General features: G+C 43.6%; 1 protein-coding gene across 1 annotated transcript in view; it reads right to left on the bottom strand.

Moving 5' to 3' along the window:
• klf8 (Kruppel like factor 8) overlaps nt 1-21,491 on the bottom strand; it is a 112,374-nt gene extending 90,883 nt beyond the window's left edge. The window contains exon 1 of the mRNA XM_084320739.1: nt 21,172-21,491. Within this exon, the coding sequence (XP_084176865.1) occupies nt 21,172-21,198 (27 nt within the window). The 5' untranslated portion in view covers nt 21,199-21,491. The remainder of the gene's footprint in view (nt 1-21,171) is intronic.
• Between the last annotated feature and the right edge of the window lie 2,840 nt (nt 21,492-24,331).

Genomic DNA, 24,331 nt, shown 5'->3' with positions numbered 1-24,331 from the left:
GCTGCCCCACACCCAAGAGTAAAAACAATGGGCAGGACATTCGGTAGGCAACGTTCCTGGCTCCAAAAGGCACAGCTAATTGATTAATCAACGCTAATTAATGTCTTGTGTCCCACTTCCGACATCACAAAGGGCAATGATTCTGAACAGCTTATTCAGGCTTGTTAATCTGAAGACTTCAAACTCTGGCCGAACTGCAAGGACTATCGATGCCCCCCCCCCAGCGCCGAAATAACATTTCAGACTGACAAATCCATACAAAGCCTCGGCAAAACCATAATATAATATCCATAATATGCCCCATTTAAGCAGTGTCCAATACAGAGTAACGATCTGGCACATTACGTTTACTGAACAGTACAAACTCAGGCTATCGGTTTTGGATAACTGGCCAGATCAAATCCATAGTTCACCATTAGAGAGATCAAACATCTTTCTATGGGTCAGAAAAGGCAGAACCAAACTATAAACCAACTATAGATGTATACAACATATATGGTATATATACATATATGCACATATCTAAGGGTCATCGTGTCATATGGTCAAAGCTCCCCCTGGCCGCCAATCTACACACCATCTGATTGACATGTTATGACCAAAATAACCAATCTAATTGCCCCATACAAATACCATAACATATACAAATAAATAATACATACACACACACACTTACATCCACACAGATAATGTAATACATGATTATCCACACTCGTGCTTACACACACACAAATGTAGTTGGGTTAAATCAGAATATGAACAGAGGTAGAAGTAGGTGAATGGACCAAAACAAGTAGACCAAACATTTGTTATATATAAATAATAAGATCAATAGGATAATAAAAACAAACAGAAGTAATAATAATCTAAATATATTATAAGTGGTCATCAGTGTAACAAGGACACCCAACTGGGTCAAGACGAGTCCATGATCGGGCACAGCACCAGCACCAGGACCAGCACCAAGGGCGGGGGGACAAACATGCGGTGCGCCTACTCCACAACCCTCCACAGCAGAGCATACTATGTTACTTTAAACAGTATAGACTTTAGGACTGACAATGAACATTCTAATTAAAAAAAAAAAATGAAAAAAAATACTTCTCGCGTGGGCCTGAATGCACTGCATGACGGACAGGAGACACGCTTTGTAGGTCTATTCCTTGAGCTGAAGAACCAGACAATAATTTTATATTTTTTTTTATCCACTTTTTCTCCCATTTTATATTTTTCTCCCACCCAATTTCGTATCGTCCAATTCAACCCTCCCCTGTCTCGAACGCTGTTTCTTGCCTCCCACAAGCCGGCTGCAATGTGGACGAAGCCTTACATCACATGTCCCCTCCGGTACTCGAGGAGGCAGCCGTCGCATCTTTTCACCTGCACAGCGCAATCTCTCAGCGGCGAGGGTCTGCGTTTGGAGGGCACGCCGCCCCCGTCGCTTCCTGATTCTGCTGCGCAGGCGCACCAACCGCCCTGTAGGAGTCGCTGTCCACAATGCCCGATCCCCACCCATCAGCTTCCCACCCCCTAATACTGCCAATTGTATTAGTATGAACGACCAGCCAAGCTGATAGCAATGCGGAGAGCTGGGCTCGAACCCAGCGTCTCCTGCATTGGTGGTGAGCGCCTTGCCCACTGCACCCCCTAGCCGCCCAGAACCTGACAATAATTCAACAACAGCTGCCTGCATTGCATGGTGGCAGAGAGTTCAGAACCCAACTTGGTCACAAAGAGCGATTTGCACTCAGAGCAATCTAACAATCCCCCTTCGGATTTGTATCAACTTGTGGAACCTCCAGACAAAGTTGTATGTAAAGGCAAGCTATGTAAACTACAGCTGGCCTACCTTCTTTGTTATGCTAATGCTCACATTTTGGGAGTGCTAGCATCAAGAATGTAAATAGCCTACTATAGCACTTTTTGTATTCTAAATCATCCCTCAGGGTAAAACGTCTAGATATTGAATAATGAAATGGAGACCGAAGCGTCATGCAGGTCCCCAATGGTTTGATTGATTTACTATTTCCGGTTTTTATGTCAAGGAAAATATATTGTTTCATGTTTATCACACCTTGCGCTGAGGAATTTTGAAAAAAAATCCACTTTCTGAATTTCTTGGAATTGATAATGAATTGCTCCCTCACCAAATGACATAGACGGTGCTCTGAGCAACCTACATCAAGCTTCTACCATCAATACCTCAGTCACTTGCAAGCACAAGCTCTCACACACACACACACACACACACACACACACACACACACACACACACACACACACACACACACACACACACACACACACACACACACACACACACACACACACACACACACACACACACACACACACACACACACACACACACACACACACACACACACACACACACACACACACACACACACACACACACACACACACACACACACACACACAAATTCAGACACACCCTCCCCACCCTCAACCGCCGCCCCACCCCCTCCCACTCCTCTCCTCCCCTCCCCTCCTCCTCTTCCTCCTCCACCCCTCTCTCTTTTCACTGTGGCCGTTTTGGCAGCGCGGCCGGCGTTGCTATAGCGATGAGATTCTTTTGCTGGTTAATGATTGTGGTCTCAGTGGTAGGGGGTCACCGTCGTCACATCAAGCCTAATCTGAAGAGACGCGGCCAATATCCTCTCTCTCTCTCTCACACACACACACACACACACACAGGCATACACACCCACAGACAAATGCACTCAAGCACACACACACACATACATACATACCCAGCCCCACCCCCTGTCATCCTTCCACCACACACACACTCAATTGATTCACAATTACAATCACACATTCCTGTGACAGGCACAGATTCACATAATGAACCCTCACTCACAAGGAAACACACACATCATACACACACAGGACAAAGACAAGTACACACACAAGTGCAAATATACATTTTATCTCTCCCATTCTTTCCCTCCCATTCGCCTTCTTTCTCTCTCTCTCTCTCTCTCCCCCTATATCTCAGCCATCCTTTCCATTCCTCTCCATTTCTCCACCCTCCTCTATCCCCCACCCTTCTCCCCAAGCCTCTTTGCTCCTAAAGAGAGAGACGGAGAGAAAAAGCACACTTCCTCTACTATTGAGGCATACAGCCCCTCCGGCCCAAACCTAGCCCACCACAGCCAAGCAGAGCCTGTAGTCCCAGTTAGCCAACTCCCACCTACGTAGTTCTCAGCTCCTCTCTCCTCCCTTTCCGTACCTACTGTATCTACGCTCGTTGTTGTTCTAGGCTCCACAGTATAAGTTCTAAGCTCGCTGAATTCTAAATTCCATGTTTTAAATTCTAAAGTGCTAAGCTCTCCATTTAAATTTGGAATTCTACGTTCTACATTCTAAGTTCTTAATTGTCAAGTTGTAAACTCTCTGAATTCTAAAGTTCTGATAATCTCCCTTCTGATAGTCTCTGTACCCTTGTATGCTCTCTACTCTCCCTCTACCTCTACCCCAAAAAAACAAAGAGAGAGAAAGAAAGAGAGAAACAAACAGATTACTACTAAACAGTACTACGAATGCATACTGTACATGCACACACTAGTGTAGCTTTAAAGGGATAGTCTATTGACTATTCACCCACACTCTAGGCCCCGTCCACACGAACGCTGGGTTTAATGTAACCGTGATTGTATGTGCGCAGTTGCACTGTTCGGCCACACACAACCGGGGATTTGCTACACTGCAACCGCGGTCTTTTGAAACCGGTGGCCAGGGTGGAGTTGTGCGGTTTTGCAGTTGCGTGTGGGCATAGCAACCGAGGTTATTCCCAGTGTTTACAGCAGAGCTGTCGCAATTATTCCCCATGTTCACGGCAGACCGCGGGGTAGAGAGATTAGAGCAGAGCCAACTACACCAGTGTTTACAGCAGAGCTGTCCCAAGTAGCGTTATATGAAAATGATTGTAACAAACTTTTGTTCAAAACGTATCGTCTGTGTTGAAGAGTGTTGTGATCGACTGATGTCTGTTGACGCTCAGAGTAAACATGTAGCTGCAGCTAAACTAAACTCATGTGTTGTCAAGTTATTGTTATAACTTATAAGGAACCCAGTCCAGACTGCATCCCCTTAACAATTGTTTGTATTGAGCCGTATTGTATTGTACCCATTCTGCAATCTGTTAAATAACGTTTACATCCATTTCATATCGGTAACGTTACTTCTTCTTCTTCAGTTAATTAATGGCAGATCGCGACCCAACAGGAAGTTTAGTGAGCGTTCAGTCTTTTCTGATTGGTTGAAATGGCCTTCATGTCTGAACAACATCGCCGCCTACTGCTTTGGCATTGTATTACATTGTACTAAATGTATCGGTTGCTAGGTTCCAGCTCTGCCCGTGAGTACGCAGTTATACACGGTTGTCCACCTGTGTTCACCGTGTGGACGGAGTTTTATTTTTTCAAACTTCGGTCATATTAAATCCAAACTCTCGTGTGGACAGGGCCTCAGTATACACAACCCAATCAGCCAGTAAGCAAACCAGTCAGTCAGTGAGTCAGTCACTCAAACAGTCCATGAGCCAGTCAGGCATTAAACGATGAACACATCCTAGACAAGCCAGGCACACCTGGACTCACAAAGATGGTGACTTAAGGGCTCTGCATACAGAGTAAGAAGAACCAGCCTTTAAACTGTTATTCCTCACAAACACGATAACTTAAGGGCTCTCCATCCATTCATAGCAAGAAGAGCAAACCTCTTCCACCCGTGGAATATTTTCTGAAAATCTGCCAAAATATATACCTAGGTAAATGGAATATTGCTCCACTTCTACAAGGTCAATTAGCATATTCCTGGTATCTAGGGACATCTATGGACCTCAGGGAATGTATTCACAGTGTCAGAAATATTCTGTCTATTACTAGGCTTGCTTAAATTGTGATGAAACAAAGGAGAATATGAATTATGATTTTTCTTTGCATCTTTGACAGTGAATAACACCATGCTAATAATGACCAAACATTAAAAACTGCCACTGATCTCGTTCAGTACCTTCTTGAGATCACGTGTACAAAGAATCTAAGGAAATGAATAAAGGGAAGATGATTAAACAGAAGGTTCTGTAGATACAGTACTGAATTCTCCCATCCGGACCAATGCAATTTGAAATATTATTATAGAATATAGAATAGGAGGCTTATAAATTACCTTATTATAGCCAATTTGCACATTTATATATATATATACATATATTATCTTTCAAATGCCCGAGTTCAATTTGGATTTAGTATCACCAGGCGTGCATAAGAAGTAAGAACAGATAATGAAATCTACTGTACTGTACTTTTTTATTTTCCCCACAGTGCAACCGTTTTGAAACTAATTTCAGATCTAATTGTTCCTACATGTTAACAATAGGGAAGAGAAACTAACTGCCTTTCAATATTTGTCAAAAACGTTACCTTTTATGGCTTATTATCCCGAATAATAACAGTTATTGAAATAATTCATACAGAACTCTGAACCCCATAGAACCTTACAGGAAGTGTAGTTTTCCAAGATTCCAACGCAGAACCAGACCTGTGGAAGTCTGCTACAAAATGGCAGCAAAAAGACTACAATTCCCATGGTTCAAAATATCCAGAATGGTCACCCTCGCGAAATAGACTTGACCAAATCGAAAAGTAAAATCTATCTAATGACACTTTTAACCTATTGCTAAACTAACGTATTGATGATAATATACATTCTACATGTTTATGATGTTTATACTTGAATACGTTTGAAATAAGAATCGCTACTTTTATACAACAGTCTGAAAAATATAGATTTATGACCAGATGTCATTTCGGGACCGGTACCGGTCCCGTCGGGTGGAAGAGTTACTGTTATTACTCAAGACAACCTGGCTGCTCGATCATATGGTAGAATACACAAATACATCTTCTCTCTTCTCGGTGGAACTACTCTGTCTGTCTCTGAGTCTGTCTGTCTGTGTGTGTAGGTAGATGTGTGTGTGTGTTCGTATGTGTGTGTGTGTGTGTGTGTGTTATATAGAGCTTTTATCCAAAGCGCTTTACAATTGTGTTCCTCACATTCACCCACACAGTCACACAACCAGATTCCAACCTGCTCATTAAGTGTCTTGCTCAAGGACACTTTGACACGCTGGCCGGGAGGAGCGGGAATCGAACCGGGAACGAGGAATTAATGTATACACAGAATGTCCTTAACCACACGTGAAAACAAGGCTGTGTGTAGATCCAGAGGTTGTGGTGACCATAATATGACAGTGACACTGCAGCTTCAGTAATGCAGGTCAGGTTGACTTAACTTGTCAACTGGATGTCGACACCTTGAAAGTGCGACAGCAGCTCAATGGACTCAATGTCTATTCTACACAGAAGGCCGAGCTGTTCTCCATAACTCTTGTGTGTACGCGTGTACTAGCTTATAATAGACGGGACTCCCGACCACGTCAGACCATCGGCACAGGTTGCAACTCGGTCATGTGGTTCAGACTATGTATCGCTGAGTGGTACGAACACAGCGGATTTACAAAACATCCTACACTCTACCTCTCCTCCTGCTCCTACAGTATACTCTACCTCTCCTCCTGCTCCTACAGTATACTCTACCTCTCCTCCTGCTTCTACAGTATACTCTACCTCTCCTCTCCTCCTACAGTATACTATACCTCTCCTCTCCTCCTGCTCCTACAGTATACTCTACCTCTCCTCCTGCTCCTACAGTATACTCTACCTCTCCTCTCCTCCTACAGTATACTATACCTCTCCTCTCCTCCTGCTCCTACAGTATACTCTACCTCTCCTCCTGCTCCTACAGTATACTCTACCTCTCCTCCTACAGTATACTATACCTCTCCTCTCCTCCTGCTCCTACAGTATACTCTCTACCTCTCCTCCTGCTCCTACAGTATACTCTACCTCTCCTCCTGCTCCTACAGTATACTCTACCTCTCCTCCTGCTCCTACAGTATACTCTACCTCTCCTCCTACAGTATACTCTACCTTTCCTCCTGCTCCTACAGTATACTCTACCTCTCCTCTCCTCCTACACTCCATCTCTCCACTTTTCATCTCATCCTCCTATACGCTAAACTCTACCGCTCCTCTTCTCATCCTATACTCTACCTCTCCTCCTGCTCCTACAGTATAATCTACCTCTCCTCTCCTCCTACACTCCATCTCTCCACTTTTCATCTCATCCTCCTATACGCTAAACCCTACCGCGCCTCTTCTCATCCTATACTCTACCTCTTCTCATCCTCCTCTCATCCTATGTCCATGGAAACGATGATGAATGCATAACCATAAAAGTTATGGTTTCCTTATGCAGAAAAGATAGTCCATTTACTTTTCTGATAACTTAATCACTGCATAACTGCAAATATTCAGACACACGCAATATTTGGTTATTAGTGATGCTCTGTATACATCCAATTAAAAGTTATAGTAACTATTTTGGTCGCAGATGTCTGGATTTGGTCAGGCAGGCTGTGACGTAAAGTCGTAGAGACAGCTCTGCGCAGGAGTGTGTGTAAACTAGGGCTGACCTTCGAAGCTTTTTTTGGCAATCGAAGCTTCGGGACCGAGCTTCGATTTTAATTCGAAGCTTCAAATTAAAAAAAAAATTCTAATGTTGTGGGACTTGTACAGCACTTTGGTAAACGTTGTTGTTTTTAAATGTGCTCTATAAATAAAGTGGATTGGATTAATTAATTAATTAAGTAGCCCCTTTCGTGACTGTGACGCAGCCAACAAGGTTTCACTCGGCTGTGTGATTTAATTCAAGGTGGATCGCTGTTGTCGTTTGAACAACTTCAGATTTCATGGGAACTACCAATCCCCCAAATCAAGAATGTTTAAGATGAATGAGATAAGATTTTGATTATTTGAAATATGGCCTGTGTAGACTAAACTATGCACAGAATTATGTCAGTCTACAAGGTCCGGATTCTACATGGTCCGGCAATGTAGACCTTGTAGACTCCACTACAGACCAATTATCAATGAATGTTCATGCATTTTTAAGAAGGGCCACTTCCACAAAAAACAAAGAACTCACCAAAACATCTCAGTAGCACCTTATCTAAATGTTCTATTTCATATATGGAGATTCATATTTATTTATGTATTGCATGCATTTCTACATTTTATTTCCTATTTTGTTTATTCATCCCAGTATCTTTCTTTCTTATGTGTGGAATTCTACAAGGCATGTGTATATGTGTTTGAGGATGATATCCTTCAAACAGGCAATAGTGATGATATAATTTGGGTAGTGCTGAGCTGGGTTACTTTCCTCCAGTGTATTAGTCCCCCGCCCCCACCCAATGGACACACACACAAATCGTTTTTTTTTTTTTTTTTTTTTTTTTTTAACTTCGATTTATTTATTTTATGTTCGAAGCTTGTGCCATCGAACGAAGCTTTGAAGCTTCGAAGTATTTAAGACAGCCCAAGTGTAAACTGTTGAGTAATGTAGAATCCAGCCATTACATTATTCAAGTGTCAAAGCTTCCCTCTCACTGCAAGCTCAGGGCCCCTACAAAGGGGGTTGCCGAAGGCAGGAGGCAAGGAGCTTCATTCAAGTGACAGTAGTACATTGTAATGTCAGAGAAAAACTGTTCTGGTCATTATGTAATATCAGAATGAAGTATGCTCATGTTATTCCTAGTTCTGTGGAATACCCTTTTGCCCCCCTATCTAGGCTGGTAAAGCTATGCCTCCTAAAATGTGAATCGGAAATACAGAAATACCGGCTACAGGCTTTCCGGTTTCCGGGCACCCCCTGCTCCGTTTATAGTCCCCAGCGAAACAAACAACAAGCAGGTCTGTCAGCCTGTCGAGGGAGGCGATAACGAGGTTGTTTCTGGGGGGGGATACATTTTCATGAGCACCGTGTCGTGATTTCAGGGGCGGGACTTCCTACCTGATTCCCACTTTCGGCCGTAGTGCTTTACCAGGCTTTATCTCTCGAGATAAAGCTGGGAACGAGGTTACCCCCTATCCCTATCTCCTTCACTTCAGTGATTGGCCAAACACCCGCCCCACAGCGAGGTAGAAGCCAATGATGTGCCAGAAATCTTGGGGTAGCATCTTGGATGGCCAATCAGATTTCAGAACCGTGGGTACAGCTATGTGTACTGCCTGTCCCAACTTACTTTTACAACCAACACTCCCGTCTCCAATATCAAATCAGCTGTCAGTCAGTAACACACACTACACAGCCAGGTAGTCAGTCTGTAAGTCAGCTGGACAGCCAGTCACAATTAGTCTATTTGTCAGCTATTAAGTAACTATTCAGCCATTCATTGAGCGTGCCAGTAAGCAAATCAGTTATTTAGCTAGTCAGTTCAAACAGTCAGCCAGCAAGCAAACCAGCCAATCAGCCTGCTAGTCTGCCATAGCTAGACAGTAAACCAGCTAGTCGAGCAAGGCCAACAAATCAGCACTAACTCACTCAGCACTAGCTAGTCATATAGATAGGTAACTGTCAGTCAGTCAGTCAGTCAGTCAGTCAGTCAGTCAGTCAGTCATCTAGTCAGTTTGTTTGCTAGTCAGTCAGTCAGCTAGTCAGCCAGTCAGCCAGTCAGTCAGTCAGCCAGCCAGTCAGCCAGTCAGCCAGTCAGCCAGTTAGCCCGTCAGCTAGCCAGCTCCAGCCACAGCCCTGGTGTGCCTTCATATAAATGGAGCTGTGTTTCTATAAATAGTGTGAAGCCCTGGAGCAGGTCAGCTCAGCAAAGCAGCCCAGCAAACTGAAAAAGACGCTGTGACACGGCTGACGACCCTCGGTGCCGCCACCTCCTCCCCCCTCCTAACTACTAAAGTATCTCTCTAAGGACATTAGGACACAAAATATAGTATGCATCTCAGCCAGCCAAGCACACTTGGAAGACCGGCGCTCTTCGAATAGGACGTTAGCAGCACTTAAATGAACAGGAATGATACAATAACACGCGTTCCATTCCCCTGCCCCATGCAGTTTAGTGTCTGTATGAAGCAAGTTACCCATATAATCTGGTTAAAAGCCACTTTCCCATCAAATAACTGCGTGAGAGGTGATGGCAGCCTGAAGGATGGAGAAGTGGGCCTGTGCCGGGAAGCTTGCCAGTTTACTGGTGGTGAAGAATGTAAACAAATATGGCGGGGTGTACACTCACAGCCTCTTCTTCTGACTACCAGCAGTCGAGGGAAGCGCTCAGTGGCGCTGGTCCTGGCTGCTGTTGTCACCAAGAGACTATTGAAAACCCATTACAACGATCTTTTGCTGAGTGGTGACAGTGACACATGCTCAGCTTTCAGTGGGCACGCTCGGTAGCGCAGCATTTCAGCAGTCAGGCACGCTCAGCCTCAGTAGCGCAGCATTTCAGCAGTCAGGCACGCTCAGCCTCAGTAGCGCAGCATTTCAGCAGTCAGGCACGCTCAGTAACACAGCATTTGAGCTCTGTCAGGCACGCTCAGTAGCGCAGCGTTTCAGCGCCGTCAGACACGCTCAGTAGCTGCGTAGCATTTCAGTGCTGTCAGGCACGGTCAGTAGCGCAGCATTTCAGTGGCGTCAGGCACGGTCAGTAGCGCAGCATTTCAGTGGTGTCAGACACGCTCAGTAGCGCAGCATTTCAGTGGTGTCAGACACGCTCAGTAGCGCAGCAATTCAGTGGTGTCGGACACTCAGCGCAGCATTTCCATTGAAACAGAGGACAAAAATCATTGCAATGTCAGATTCGGCTCAAACAAGGGACTAAACACGTTTCGCAATTATGCCACATCAATGTGGAACGCCCTACCCACAGCTGTAAAGGAATATTGCCCATCCCAGCTCGACACCGTCCCAAATAACCCAAGGACTTGTAGAGCACACAGGTCATTAGAACCGTCGTAATAAAAGGCTCTGTTGGAACCCATTCTGAAATCATAAAGCAAAGAGTAGCAATCATTCAGAAACTATTTTATTTGCAATAAATGAAATTGGCCTATATCCATGAATTATTTTAGAACTGAATTGTGTGTCAAAAACAAAAACAAAAAAAAATCAGCCAAAGAGCTGAAATAGCCCAAAGCTGTGTGTCTACTGTATGGCCCTGTAGTGGAACACAAGCCAATGAAAACCATCTCGGACTATATGACCTCATCTCTGCTGTTCAGACCGTCTGCCTGCCTCGCATTAATTCTGCATAACTCATATAGGGGAATGACCCCCATCAAACCCCCATCGCCTCTCCTGGCCTCTGTGACGAACCCAACACACCCTGTCGGACATTTGTCTCTACCATGCCCCCAAGTCTTTGCTCTCCTCTTCAGCATGAATCCACACACACACACATTTGAATAATGATTTATGTCCACTAGGGCTGACCCGAATGCAATTTTTTAGGATTCGGACATTTGTTGGTGAAGCTCTGAATGTTCATTCTTACAAAAACATAAATCAGGAATACCGTAGGCAGTGATGTGAAATGTTCTGTTCTCTTGTAATGTAATCACAATGAGTCCATATAAGTACATACAACTAACTTCAGCATGTCCGTCCATATTAATAATCTATGAACGCTGCGTGAAGTAGGCGACATGTTGTTGGCACAATTTAGAAATGCACAAACACAAATCATTGTTTTTTATGATCATATTAATGCCAAGATAGCTGTATTCTTCATGGTAACGTTAATTTAGTATGTAGAATCCTTGTTTGTCCTGGCTGACACACACATTACAGGATTTCAGGGCGAGACTTAGTTTGTTTGAGCAAGATTTCTGTTTCAGTGGCAAAAACAAGGACTTTTAGTGGACGTACGTTACTTGGTAACCAAATAAAAATAAGAGGGAATTATTTTCACAGGACATTATGACCGGAGAGATTTAAGATACATTTTCTTCAGACAAATTTTCCTGGTAGTGTGATAGTAAAGGGTTAACCTTCTGTAGTGTGGCAGTGAAAGGGTTAACCTGCTGTTGTGTGGCAGTGAAAGGGTTAACCTTATGTGCATTGTCGCAGTGAAAGGGTTAACTGTTTGGTAGTGTGGCAGTGAAAGGGTTAAGAAGAAAGGGTACAGAGAGCTACATCTTCTCAGACCACACACACACACACACGGGGCGAGTGAGGTGAAAAGCGATAGACCTGTTGGAACCCTTGGATGAGTGTGGGTCAGAGTTAAGTGGGGATGGTGGAGGGGTTGCTATTGCCAGCCACATCTCGGGCTCTTCCAAGAGAGCTCTGGAGACATGCTAAATAAGATTCTAGGTTTAATGGTAGAGAGACTAACACAGTGCCATAGTAGTAGATACTCACATAGACCTAGATCTTAACTTGAATAAGGCAGAGATAACAACCAGGAAAACAGAGCAAAACAATGAAGTATCCCTGCACAGTGCCTCTACTAGGGGTGATGGGGGGGGGGAAATCAATACAGCTGTTCTCAAATTACGGGTCGCGACCCAAAGTGGGGTCGTGGGTAGGTGACAGTGGTGTCGCGCATTAGCAAGTAAAAACTAAATAAAGAAATCTATAAAAGAATATGTAATATCTTTTTTTTTATGGTCTGGCAACATATTTTGGCTAAATATGCCTCGTTTTATAAATGTGTATTGATAACATAGTGCTGTAATAACATTTTCTAATAAATATGCATGATCAAGTTCAACAATGTGTGCTTTTATTTTGATATTCCTTAATTCCACATTGAAATTACACGATACGTGTGGGGTCGCCAAAAAAAATTCGAAATAAAATGGGGTTGTGGTATAAAAAAATTGGAGAACTCCTAGGCTAATATATTGCCAATTATGTATAATACAGTATGTAAGAGGGGATGCGATTGGTTCTACAGTTTCAATAGCCATAAGTCAGGCAAGTGTTGAATCAAATTAACACATTGAGTGCCACGCCCCTTCCGGGAAGTGACCCCTTCCGTGCCGCCCATTAAACCCATGTAAACGTAGTTGTAGTTTGTAGAGCTAAACCTATATTTTATAGTATAGCTATGGGTATAATAACGCCCTCGAGTCTCAGTGAGCTGCTTCTGGTCAACGTGCAAAAAACTGATACTTTTTCCGTACATTTCCATTTTATACCGTTTTGAATATGAACGTAGTCGGGCCGCTTCTGAGCAATTCCAGGGAAAAAACACGAAAACTGCGTTTTTGTGTAATTCAATAAACACGTTTTCATTTTTCGCCTGATTATCGGATCTTCCTGAAATCAACGATAGATCATCATTATTATCCTTCGTCGTGCATGCATGCAATGTGATTTAGACCGCCCCCCCCCCCTCCTGCAACCCAACGGCAAACAGCCATACACATAAAACACAGATAGCTTCAATAGCTGTAGAAATAAATATCAGATCAACGCCTTACCTGGTCTCTGAAGTAATGCAAAAAAAAGAATCCAATAATCTCATCGCCATTCCAGTTATCCACAGCGATCCCGTCTCCGATGTTGTTGGGCATTGCACTTCAACGGGCGGGCGGGGTCAGTAGTCCAAACTATCCCTACAAGCGTGTGTTTTGCCGGAGTGTTTAGGACCCGCCCCCACGCCGCAGCTCGGTAGGGAAAATAAACTAACCCGTTTCTAACGGGGTGCAATAATGCCGGAAGGCGTTAGAAGAGGGCGGTATAAGACTGTCTGTCAGCTCAGACACACTCAGAACAGTATGCACAAGGTGCCCCGCTGAATTATGAACAATAGCTAATAAAAGAAATACTGTGACAGAAATGTAGATCTACGTTTCCGGCACTCAACGATCGGGCGACAGAACCGTAGATCAAAATTTTTGGCAAACAATGTTAATAGGAGATTCAACTTAATATTTCAGATTCTCTGCCTCCTATTTAGTCAACATTATAATTTACTGCTTTTTGAGCAGGGCTCTAGACTATATAGGACCTTAATTCAAGACATTAGACTGAGTGTACAATGGTCGCAACCGTTTTTTGAGGGGAAGCGCGTGTTCATATTTGACTTGGTGGCACTATTGTGATTGGGGGAGGAATCGCCTGGTCACTCCCCCGTAATATATGATATATAATATATGATATATAAGGTTGTATCTTGTTTCCATGTAGAAGGCTGTGCCACGTTCTGGGGTCGATAAACATTCATGTGAGCCTTTTACCGATATCATTATCGTCAAACATGCCGCCAATAAAGCATTGATAAAAGCACGGCAGTAGCTAAACTCCTTTTCTGGTTCCATCCAAACCAGTTCCTTATTGTCATCATTAAAATGTCACATAGTATGAATTATAGGCGTTAGCAACCAGAAGAGTGTATTGGAGAGATTATGATGTAACAATTGCCATTGTGGATTGAAAGGAGGGTGACAAAGCGGAGGCAATTTAAGTTATTTATGTTCAATTCAAATGGTGTCTTTATGGCTAGTATAATTGAATTCATACTCTATAATTTATAATAATGGGCCCAATTATTGCAATCCACGCAACCCCCCCCCCCCCCCGCGCGGCAAATTAAAATCAAACATTACTTCAATGATGGTTGCACCTGTTCTGTCAGGAAGACTAATCAGAAATTAAAGATGTTTTCTTTCAAGAAATTAGATAATTTCCAATAGTAAACCATTTCCATGGGCTCTATACCCAGCAAGTTCCCCCTGCATGTTTGGGGCAATAGATAGAGGTTAAAGAAGTGGGCCAGAAAGTTGACGGTTTGAGAAATAGATGAATTAGCCGGCCTACCGGTGCAGGACAGACGAGGAACTCATCCAGGGGGAAAGTTGGATTTTGACAGCAGGTCTGTCAGCAGTCTGCTCACATAAAGCACCACGTTCACGTTTCAAATGCACGATCGTTTCTGATGCTTAATCCTACGCAATTAAATGCAAATGAGAATAAGAATAATTTGATTAACAAGAAGCACTGGACGTTGACATTTTAAAATGAAATTACTCTCATCTCCTTTCCGAAAATGTTATTTAAATGCCAGAACTTTCACAGTTCTAAAAAAAATATATATATATTTTTTAATTGTTGCAGACATGTTCACCCTCTTTCTTGCCTCAGCACGCCACTGCGCATTGGAGAGGCGTGAATGGCTTTCCTCCAGAGCGCAGGTCTGGCCCGTTCATGCATTCACATGCAATGATTACCACTCCACAATAGAATTAACTAGTGTGATGATGAAGATGAGGATGAGGGCATGATGATCGTATTTGTTCATAAACATGCCTGTTGGACACAATGACTACAAGGCAACGCCAGGTATCTGTGTAAAAGTGCCTTGCCTTCCACAAACAGGGTGCAGATCAATCATACAAATACAAGTATTGGAATGATTCGATAGTGTTGGGTTTTTTTGTTGAAGAAAAGATGTGCAGCATATACAGTATAACAGCTTCACAGTTAGGCACAGTTGCTCAAAACTATAAAGGGGAGAAATGGGAGTGCACAGCCTAGATTTGGGTGTCGCAGTTACTGTACGTAGAGTGGATTACTCTCGTTCACCTGAGAAAAGGCATCAGACATCTTCACGGTTTGGAGGAGATGAGACCATGACACAATTCAAAAAGTGCAGGCATAATAGGCTACTAGCTCTCTCCTCAAAGCCTCTTCACAATATAATAATAATAATAATAATAATAATAATAATAATAATAATAATAATAATAATAATAATAATAATAATAATAATAATAATAATAATGCAGGACCTCTTTAGAGAGGTCTTTATTCGGCATGCAACGACATGCAATGGGCGGCACACACACACACACACACATGCAATTGTCTTTCTCAGGATCACCGATGCGATTGAGCTCTGCTCTTAACCCATCCCGTCGTCCTTCCCCCCAAGGGCAGCCGGGAGCAGACAAGGCGTCTGCGAGGGGCCGCGCCCGGGGACCAATCCAAGTGCTCCTGCCCGTCTACGTCAGGGACGCGACAGCGATCTGTTGTGCATGTTTTTCCATTGGGTTTCTCTTATCGGGGGGGGGGACCCTTGCGAGCACGGGGAGAACATGCAAACTCCACACAGAAAGGCCTGGGAGATGCCCCACCTGGGTACCTGGCATCGCGGAAACCTGGTCCCCAAGCCGGAATCGAACCCTGGACCTTCTTGCTGTGAGGTGACAGTGTTAACCACTACACCACCGTGCCGCTTACAATGGAAGGGGCAGAGCATAAATCCACGACCAGAAATACAGTAGGTCCCTATGCTATTGTGTTTTGTAAGGGCCTTGTGTAAACCTGGTAAAATTGTCACTGTAATGAAAATCTATCAAATATGACCACAAACTGAGCTAAATTGAACATTTGGTTAAAAAACATTAAATAAGTAACGTTGAAAGTAGACAGTGTTTGCTGCAAATGCTAGCAGCAAACAACGTAGGTGAATGCACCTCTGGTGCGGTTTGCCTTGGCACACGTGCAGAAATTAAGAATATATGTCAGCAGAAATCTGTACCAGCGAGATTAGGTCAGTAATGTGACCTGTACTGTCTCAAAGTTCCATTTCTATTTACATCTACGGTGCCCACAATCCTGTGCCCTTGAGCTAAGCCAAACTTCTCAATTATTGTCCACCAAACTACTACGGTTGAGGAGCCAGGAAAAACAAGCATCTCACGTTTTTCTGAATGTAATGTACATAAAAAAAATTAAAGCTGTGACAATATAAAATCTGAATCCAGGGACGCTTCATTGAATAAATGTATGTGTGTGGGGGACTGTACACGTATGTGTAACTATGGAGGGATGTGCGAAAAGACCATTTTCAATTGCCTTGTGTACATTAACAATATAAAGTAATTTTAACGCCTCAGAGAAAAAGCACTAAAAACTGTTCCACGACCACTTAGTGGATCAACCGTCCTTGTTACAATGCAACAGGCACAGTACATAAATAAATACACACACACACAAGATTGGTCCAGTATCAACCAGTTTGATCAACATTTGTCCCCAACTGTTAATCATTGACAGCTGGATGGCACTCCTTAGAATCAGCTGGACTCTCTCCCTCTCTCATGAGCCTCTCTCTCTCGTCTCTCACTAACAAGACTCTCTCTCCCCATCTCTCATGAGTATCTCTCTAATCAATGTATCTCTCTCTCTCTCTCTCTCTCTCTCTCTCTAATAAGCCTATCACTCTCTGAATCCAACAAGCCCATCAGTTAAATGTGCAGGAATATGTCACTGACCCCGTTCACAGCCTAAACATCTACACAGTCCAGCCAGCTAATCCAGAACACACACACACACACCACATCTGTAAACACACACCACATACACAAACAAGCACGTGCGAGCAATCCACACAGACAGCCAGGTGAGGGGAACATGCAGGTCCCGCTCTGGGCCCTCTGATGTGTGAATAATGTGATGCCCTGCCCAACAATCACTGCAATAATACCCATTCACTTCACTGACAAACACAGGCCACGTCCTCCAGTCATAACAGCGACAACAACAAGAGCAAATAGACCCCACTCTTAGGGTCAAAAACAAACTGTCAGGTCAAAGGTAAAGATATAGAGGCAGCTTATATTAACAGCGTAGGTCCTCATATTGGTAGGGAGCCAATATGAGGACAACTTGAATGGCTAGAGGCCTTTCCTAGTGTATCATAGTATATGTACGTATCATCCTTCTGGACCAACATTTTGATAATGTTGCCATGACAACGAGCATTGTGTGCACTGCAGGGCACACTTTAGTTTAGAAGCACCATAGAAGGAGAAGACAATGTATCCCACAGTGCTTCGCCTTTATGAGGAACCTATTCCTCTACATGGATGGGACCAGAATAACAGCTGGAATGAATGGATGAGTCAATGAGCCAGACGCACCAAATCTGACATCCAAATGTAAACTCACCATCCGTAATGGAGCTAGCTAGCTTAGTCGACAAATGAGTAATGCAACTTCAATTGATTTAGTGGTTTGAGCACATCTGCATCGACTACTGTGGCAATTGATTTATCACCTGCTAGCAGGCAGCACAGGTTAAACCAGTGTTAGCCAATGTTAATCTCTCATGGCAACCGATTACACCGGCCCCATGAATTTGTTTACATTTGAAAGCTTCCTCTGTTATTATGCTAACTTGACATCTCCTTCTGTGGTGCTTCTGGGGCACACTGGGCAGTGCACGAGACACAGAACATTGGAATGTTCATCACTGGCACTGGAATGTGCATCCCAGTGATGCCTTGGTGACACATAAACTTTCTGAGATTATGTTCCGACTGCCAGCCCAAATCCCACTGGCATAATGAGTCTCAAATAGGATTTTTGAAGTGTCGTATGTGTGATGACAACGTCAAATACACAGTAACTTAGTAAGGTTAGTTTTTCGTTACCTAACGTTATCAACTCTGTAGCAAGTTAGCTAATGTTAGTAACATTACATAGCTTTGGCTAACAGTTAGCTATTGTTATATGGGTGTCACTGTCAACTACCGCCTGGCCTGGGCCTGCAACTGCAGACTACCGTTAATGGTAGCTAACTGCGTTAGCATAGCAATCCATGCAGATAGGATGGTGATGTCTGGAGTGGACACACAAATTTAACTTAATAATTTGTTGTCTGTGTCTATCGCCTATCCCGACTACCATCCAATCTCGTCAAATGTCAACAAATCAACCACTGCGCATCCATTCAATAATGCTATAATTAATTAGGTAAATCAGGAGGAGTCAATAACATGGGTCTTCTGGCCAGAAACAAACACTGCCAGCAGCAGGTCACTCTGCTAAAGTAAGGTCTGACACTATCATGCATGTAAAAACTTTAAACAAATTAAATAGAATTGTCTTCCAGCAAAAGTCAATATGAGAGTAAATTGTAAGATGTTGGTCTGGGGTCTATTTTGTCCCGGTTATCAGTGTAGTTGGAATTTCTGAGTACAAATTATTGCTGTTCACAAAATATTTTGTTGTAAATGCTTTGTTTTGATTTGCATACCTAAAATAAACATTGCAGTGTTAAGTATACTAATGCATTGCATCTCCGCCACACAGCTTCAGGCTATGCTATTTCTTTACCATCTTTCTACATCATCTCACTGAGCTGTGACTAACACAACATCCTCAGACACCACATATTAAGGTCAAGGTCTGTTGTTGTTGTGCCTGAAACCACTATTTTTATATATTTTGTTTATAAATGTATATAGTGTCTCAAAAAGTAAAGTGTTTATCTGATCTTTTGTCAATATTGACATTATTTATGTATGAGTGACACGTTAATAAACCCTACCTCCTCTACCTCTCCACCTTAACGCTGGGGAAGGAAAAGGAATCTTCTGTAACAACAGCATACTGCTCCGAGACATTACAGTGTGCAGTGAGACGAACATCAAGTGAGATCTAAACATTGTGTTTGCACTGTTAAAAAGGGGAACGTCACCCATTTTAAGAATTTGCATGTTTACTTCCTGTGCCCCAGGACAGTTCAGGCAGTATTCGCGAACACGCACCACTCTCTCCGAAGGCTAGAGAGCACTCCACTTGACCTCTCTGATTTATATCTTTAGAAGAGAGTGGTGCGTGTTCACAAATACTGAAGGAATTGTCCTGGGGCACAGGAAGAACATACTGTATGTGAATTCTTAAAATGGTTGACATTCCCCTTTAAAATGTAATTGTGCAGATCTAGTCCTGTGTATGCCTGGGTCATGGGAACCAAACTGCAGCTTACACAGGTGATGATGATGATGAGAATGAGGAGTGGGAGCCCTTTAAATATGACAGCCAAGCCAACTGGAAAACCATGCAGTACTGGTGGCATCCAGTAGAGGGCAGCGCACACACAGCCTTACTCGTCAAAGACAAGCAGGAGAACTACTGTTCTGGGGTCCATTTTTTTTTCACAAGGCCTCTCAAAGTAGAAGCACTGATCTAGAGTCAGCTCAAGGCTGTTAGTTCGAATAAGGTCACGGGGAGAAGTGCTCCTGGTCACTGACCGCAGATCAGTACTCCTACTCTAGGACACCCTATGAGAATAATGATTGACCCGATGGATCTGTTGAAACTGTGGCCGCTCTTTGGATAACATTAAATACATATAAAAAGGTGATGAATCACTTGAATTGAATCATAGGATTATGGAAAAGGTCAGAGGGGTGTGATCCAGAAGGATCCAGGCTATAATTATAAGGAGAGGATAGTCACAGAACTTATTCAGCACCAGGAGACAATGCCGGTTCCTACAATGAGATTCGCCTCCCTAGTAGTAACGAGGGAAAGCCATTTTCGGAAATGTTTCTATGACGACACTGTCCCATCCTCTTCTCTGACACAGTGCTCAGTATTTGTGACGCAGTAGGCTCAAATCTGGCTCACCAGGGACAACTCACACCCCATTCCCTCTCTTGTCATTCCTAGAATGACAGAATAGAATAAGAGTATAATTGAATGCGTTGTATTCAGGCCATTTTACCTCATCCTGTCTTGAGTTCTAAATTACATGTCCTTGTAGGCTTAATGTTCTTAAATGTTGTAAATTATGCAGATATGGGCACAAGGCGGCCACAGGGCGCATGCATACTGTACAGTGTTGCAGATATGGGCACAAGGCGGCCACAGGGCGCATGCATACTGTACAGTGTTGCTGGTGGAGGCAGAGCACCTGGCTAGTTCCCAGCTTTCTCTTTAAAAGGGAGCTACTGTGCCTTTAAAAATAAGATGGTGTCCTACAAGCTGCAGTTTCTGCCTCCGTTTCCTTCCTGCCTCTCAGATCACAGGGGGGGGAAGAGAGAGAGAGAGAGAGAGAGAGAGAGAGAGAGAGAGAGAGAGAGAGAGAGAGAGAGAGAGAGAGAGAGAGAGAGAGAGAGAGAGAGAGAGAGAGAGAGAGAGAGAGAGAGAGAGAGAGAGAGAGGCAATACCCCAAGTCAGTGTCAACCAGGATATTATTGACAGCTCGATTAGCCTCCAATTTCTGACAGAGAAAGGCGGGACGTTGGAGACATTATAAATTAATTATATTAGCATATTCGCTAATACAACGGAATAGTTGGCTGATGATAACATTATATTATAGGCCCTGCTATACTGTTCCAAGACTGTTACCGTTCTATTACCGCTCCTTGCACATGTTGAGCAGCCAAATGTCAACTCCAGCCGCCTGCAGGTCGGGCCAGCAGCAGGACGGTACCTTTAATGAACAGGGCAAGGCTCATCAATAATGTGATTGATAGACGGACTTACTTTCTTATTACGAGTCTCCGTGTGCATCTCGGTCGCTAAGCGGGTGCAGCGTCGGAGGGGTGGAGTAGTAGAAGAGGGGGGTCGAGCGGGTGGAGTAGTTCGGCTATCTGAATAATAACTGTGGTCTCTTTTTTTTTGCTCGTTTCCACCTTTACGGTGACAGAATACTATTTCACTGCCTCTTCGAATTATTCTTTTTTCAGATCATATTATCCACACACCGTCGAAGAAGAAGAAGGCTCGTTTCCTTCCTTCCCCCACCCCGAGTCTGTGTCGGCGTGGTGTTGTTGCCGTGTGTTCAGGGCTGGGCTCTCTCTCTCTCTCTCTCCCTTTCTCCTCCGCCTCTCCCTGCTTGTGACCCCACCCTGCGTCCCCACCCTCCCTCATCTCCTCCACCCCTCATCTCTACTGTCACTCAGCCCGGCGCGCAGCCCTGACTCTCTCTCTCTCTCTCCGCGGGGGGTCGGGAGTGTCTCTTTCAACTTCATACTTTTTTCTTTTCCCCCCCTTCATGGATGTGTGCAATGACATGTTTGTCCAATAAGTGGGGGGGGGGGGGATGGGCGTAGTTGAAGAATAAAATGACCCTCCTCCGCCTCCACACACAGCTGATTTGGGCAGGTGCCGCATCATAGATAAGATGACCCAAACTATCGAAAGCCAAACGGATCAAATATAATATCAAACAAGGACATTACTAGAGCGCCGCGTTCGCCGGGAGGTCTCCAAAAAAGTTCAAAAGCGCATCACGAAAAAAGGGACTAATCGAAATGTCCGCAAAAGTAAAAGACTATTGTTTGTCCCTCAAAGAAGAGAACCTGTGTTCTTTTTTTAGTCGTCAGTTCCTTCAATGCAGCAGCAGAGCAGAAGCAAAAAAAAGCCTAAACACTGCAGCCGAAATTGGCGCACGTAAACAGCGCACACCACCGTAAATGGACGAGCATGTCGCCAACTTCATTGCATTAATAACGTAGCCTACTGGCATGACTGTATACTGTAGCAGTGGGGGGGAAGCTCCCATGTCACCTAAATGACGTAAGCCTCCAGGCTACGTGAGGACACTAGCTTCAGCCGAGAGGGGGGTGTTTAACAGTCTGTGTATAGAATAAGATTTTGCAGCTGCAAGATGCCCACAGCCCAAATCAACTTGGCTTCCTATAATGTGATATTCGATGTACTGTAGGTGTGTGACGGCACTGACGGATAGCTTAGTAGTGGAAAGCTCAAGGTTAGGGATGTACACAGTGCCACTTCGATTATGCCAGTCCAGCAGTCCTCCAGTGGTATAGTGCATTTTACAACTACTAAAAAATTATTTACAAACAGCCTAAACATTCTTTCTTTCAGGGTTGTTTTGAGGTTGGGCCCCAGTGCACATGTGGGCAGGAGCCATTTTCAACAACTTAACTGGCTCCCTGTTGAAGCAAGGTCAAATCAAATGCACAGCATACAGCTCCGAGACATTACAGTGCATGGTTCATAGCATAGCCAATGTAGGAGAACTAACCACTATAGCCTAGCTTAAAACTCCAGGAGAGGTGCTTTTAGGTAACAGCTACGCTAGCTGGTCCGTATCCGCTTCCATTCATTTTGTGCTAAGCTAGGCTAGCATGCAGCCAGATAGCTTTCTACTGAACACACAGAGGAAATTGTTCCTTTAACATGGAAGAATAAACCACTCCTTTTACACCAAGTATTTTGAGCTGCTGTGAACTGTGAACACATTTGATATGCTGTATATTTCTTTAATATATTTATGTGTTTTATGATACAAACTGTGGTTTAGACCTCCCACAGTCATGTCTGCCTATTTATTTAGTCTTTTAACACTTTAAGGACCGTCCACGTATATATATACGTGTTTCGATTCCATGCGTTGTGGACCAGAGCCACATATATAGCCGTGGCAAGTTGTTATTGTTTTATTCCATATTTATAACACTATTAACGTCCGCGATCGAGATCCATGACCTACCCACATATTTGATTTTCGAAACATGCAATACCGGCCAGATCCGCTTAGGGGGGCCATCGCTCCACTGCAGTATCATTGAGGGGATTTAAAAAGAAATGTATTTTACAGTCTGTGGGCGGATCATATGAGCCTCGATTCCAAATGAAGACCCTCCATCTTTGATCACGTTACCGAACGCATATTTCAGCCTGGAATAATGGGATTTATGATTAGCCAATGGACATATCGATCTACCAGAATCCGATGACTAATGAAGAAATGCTGCCGGCGATCACATGGCCTGACGGTAGGATACTATTCCCCCAAATTACAGCTGGATTGGACATTGTTTTAAAACCTAACGTGATCGATCAGTGAACATGGCTGATTGAACGCACACTATATTGCTAATAAATAATACTAATCGGCGTTCCCCGCCGCCCCCATTTCATCCATAGATGCTCTGTAATAGTCCGGATGCTACGCAGTTTGTTTTATTTCATTCGTATATATACAGCAGAAATGGCGTTTGATATAACGGCGCCAACGTTTAGCCTATTATCTAGCTTCCTGGAAAAAAGACGAGACGAAAAGCGCGATAAACCTTATATTCACAACGCTATAAAATGACAACCAACCGATGGATTTTTATTTTCTTTAAACCATTATGAAGGCACAGTTTATGCACTCAAGTGACAATGAGAATGGACAGATAGCAATACTATAAATTATATATATAGCTCTTAGAAAGTACAAAGTCGCCAAAGTGTTAAATGAGGACCACAATGGTAATAGGTATTTTAAACTTTATCATGTTCATTTTATAATGTACACATGACTGTGTCGACTGCATTTATCATTGATTGTCAAAATAAACAAAAGTGTGCTTGTAACCAGAAGGTCACTATAGTTCAAATCCTCCAACAGACAGTGAGATCAGGGTGGAGGATGTGAATGAGTACCATCCTCCCCTCTCCCTCAGTAACTACCACTGAAGTGCTTTTGAGCAAGGCACTTATTAACTACCCACAGCTCCAGGAGCTGCTGCTCAGTAGTAAACAGCATAAAGCTGGTTGTACTAAGCGACTGGGGTGTGGCCGAGCATTCCTGAAAAAGACTATTTGTACTGCATGCATTTGACCTGTGTAAATACAAGTTAGTGATAGGGCGTGGCACACACCTATTTTATCAAATGTTCTGTGTGAT

The sequence above is a fragment of the Notolepis coatsorum genome (assembly GCF_963971535.1).
Source record: "Notolepis coatsorum genome assembly, chromosome: 8".
NCBI classification, from domain to species: domain Eukaryota; kingdom Metazoa; phylum Chordata; class Actinopteri; order Aulopiformes; family Paralepididae; genus Notolepis; species Notolepis coatsorum.
Note: the sequence above shows the minus strand (reverse complement) of the source record. Positions and strands in the feature narration are given on the sequence as shown.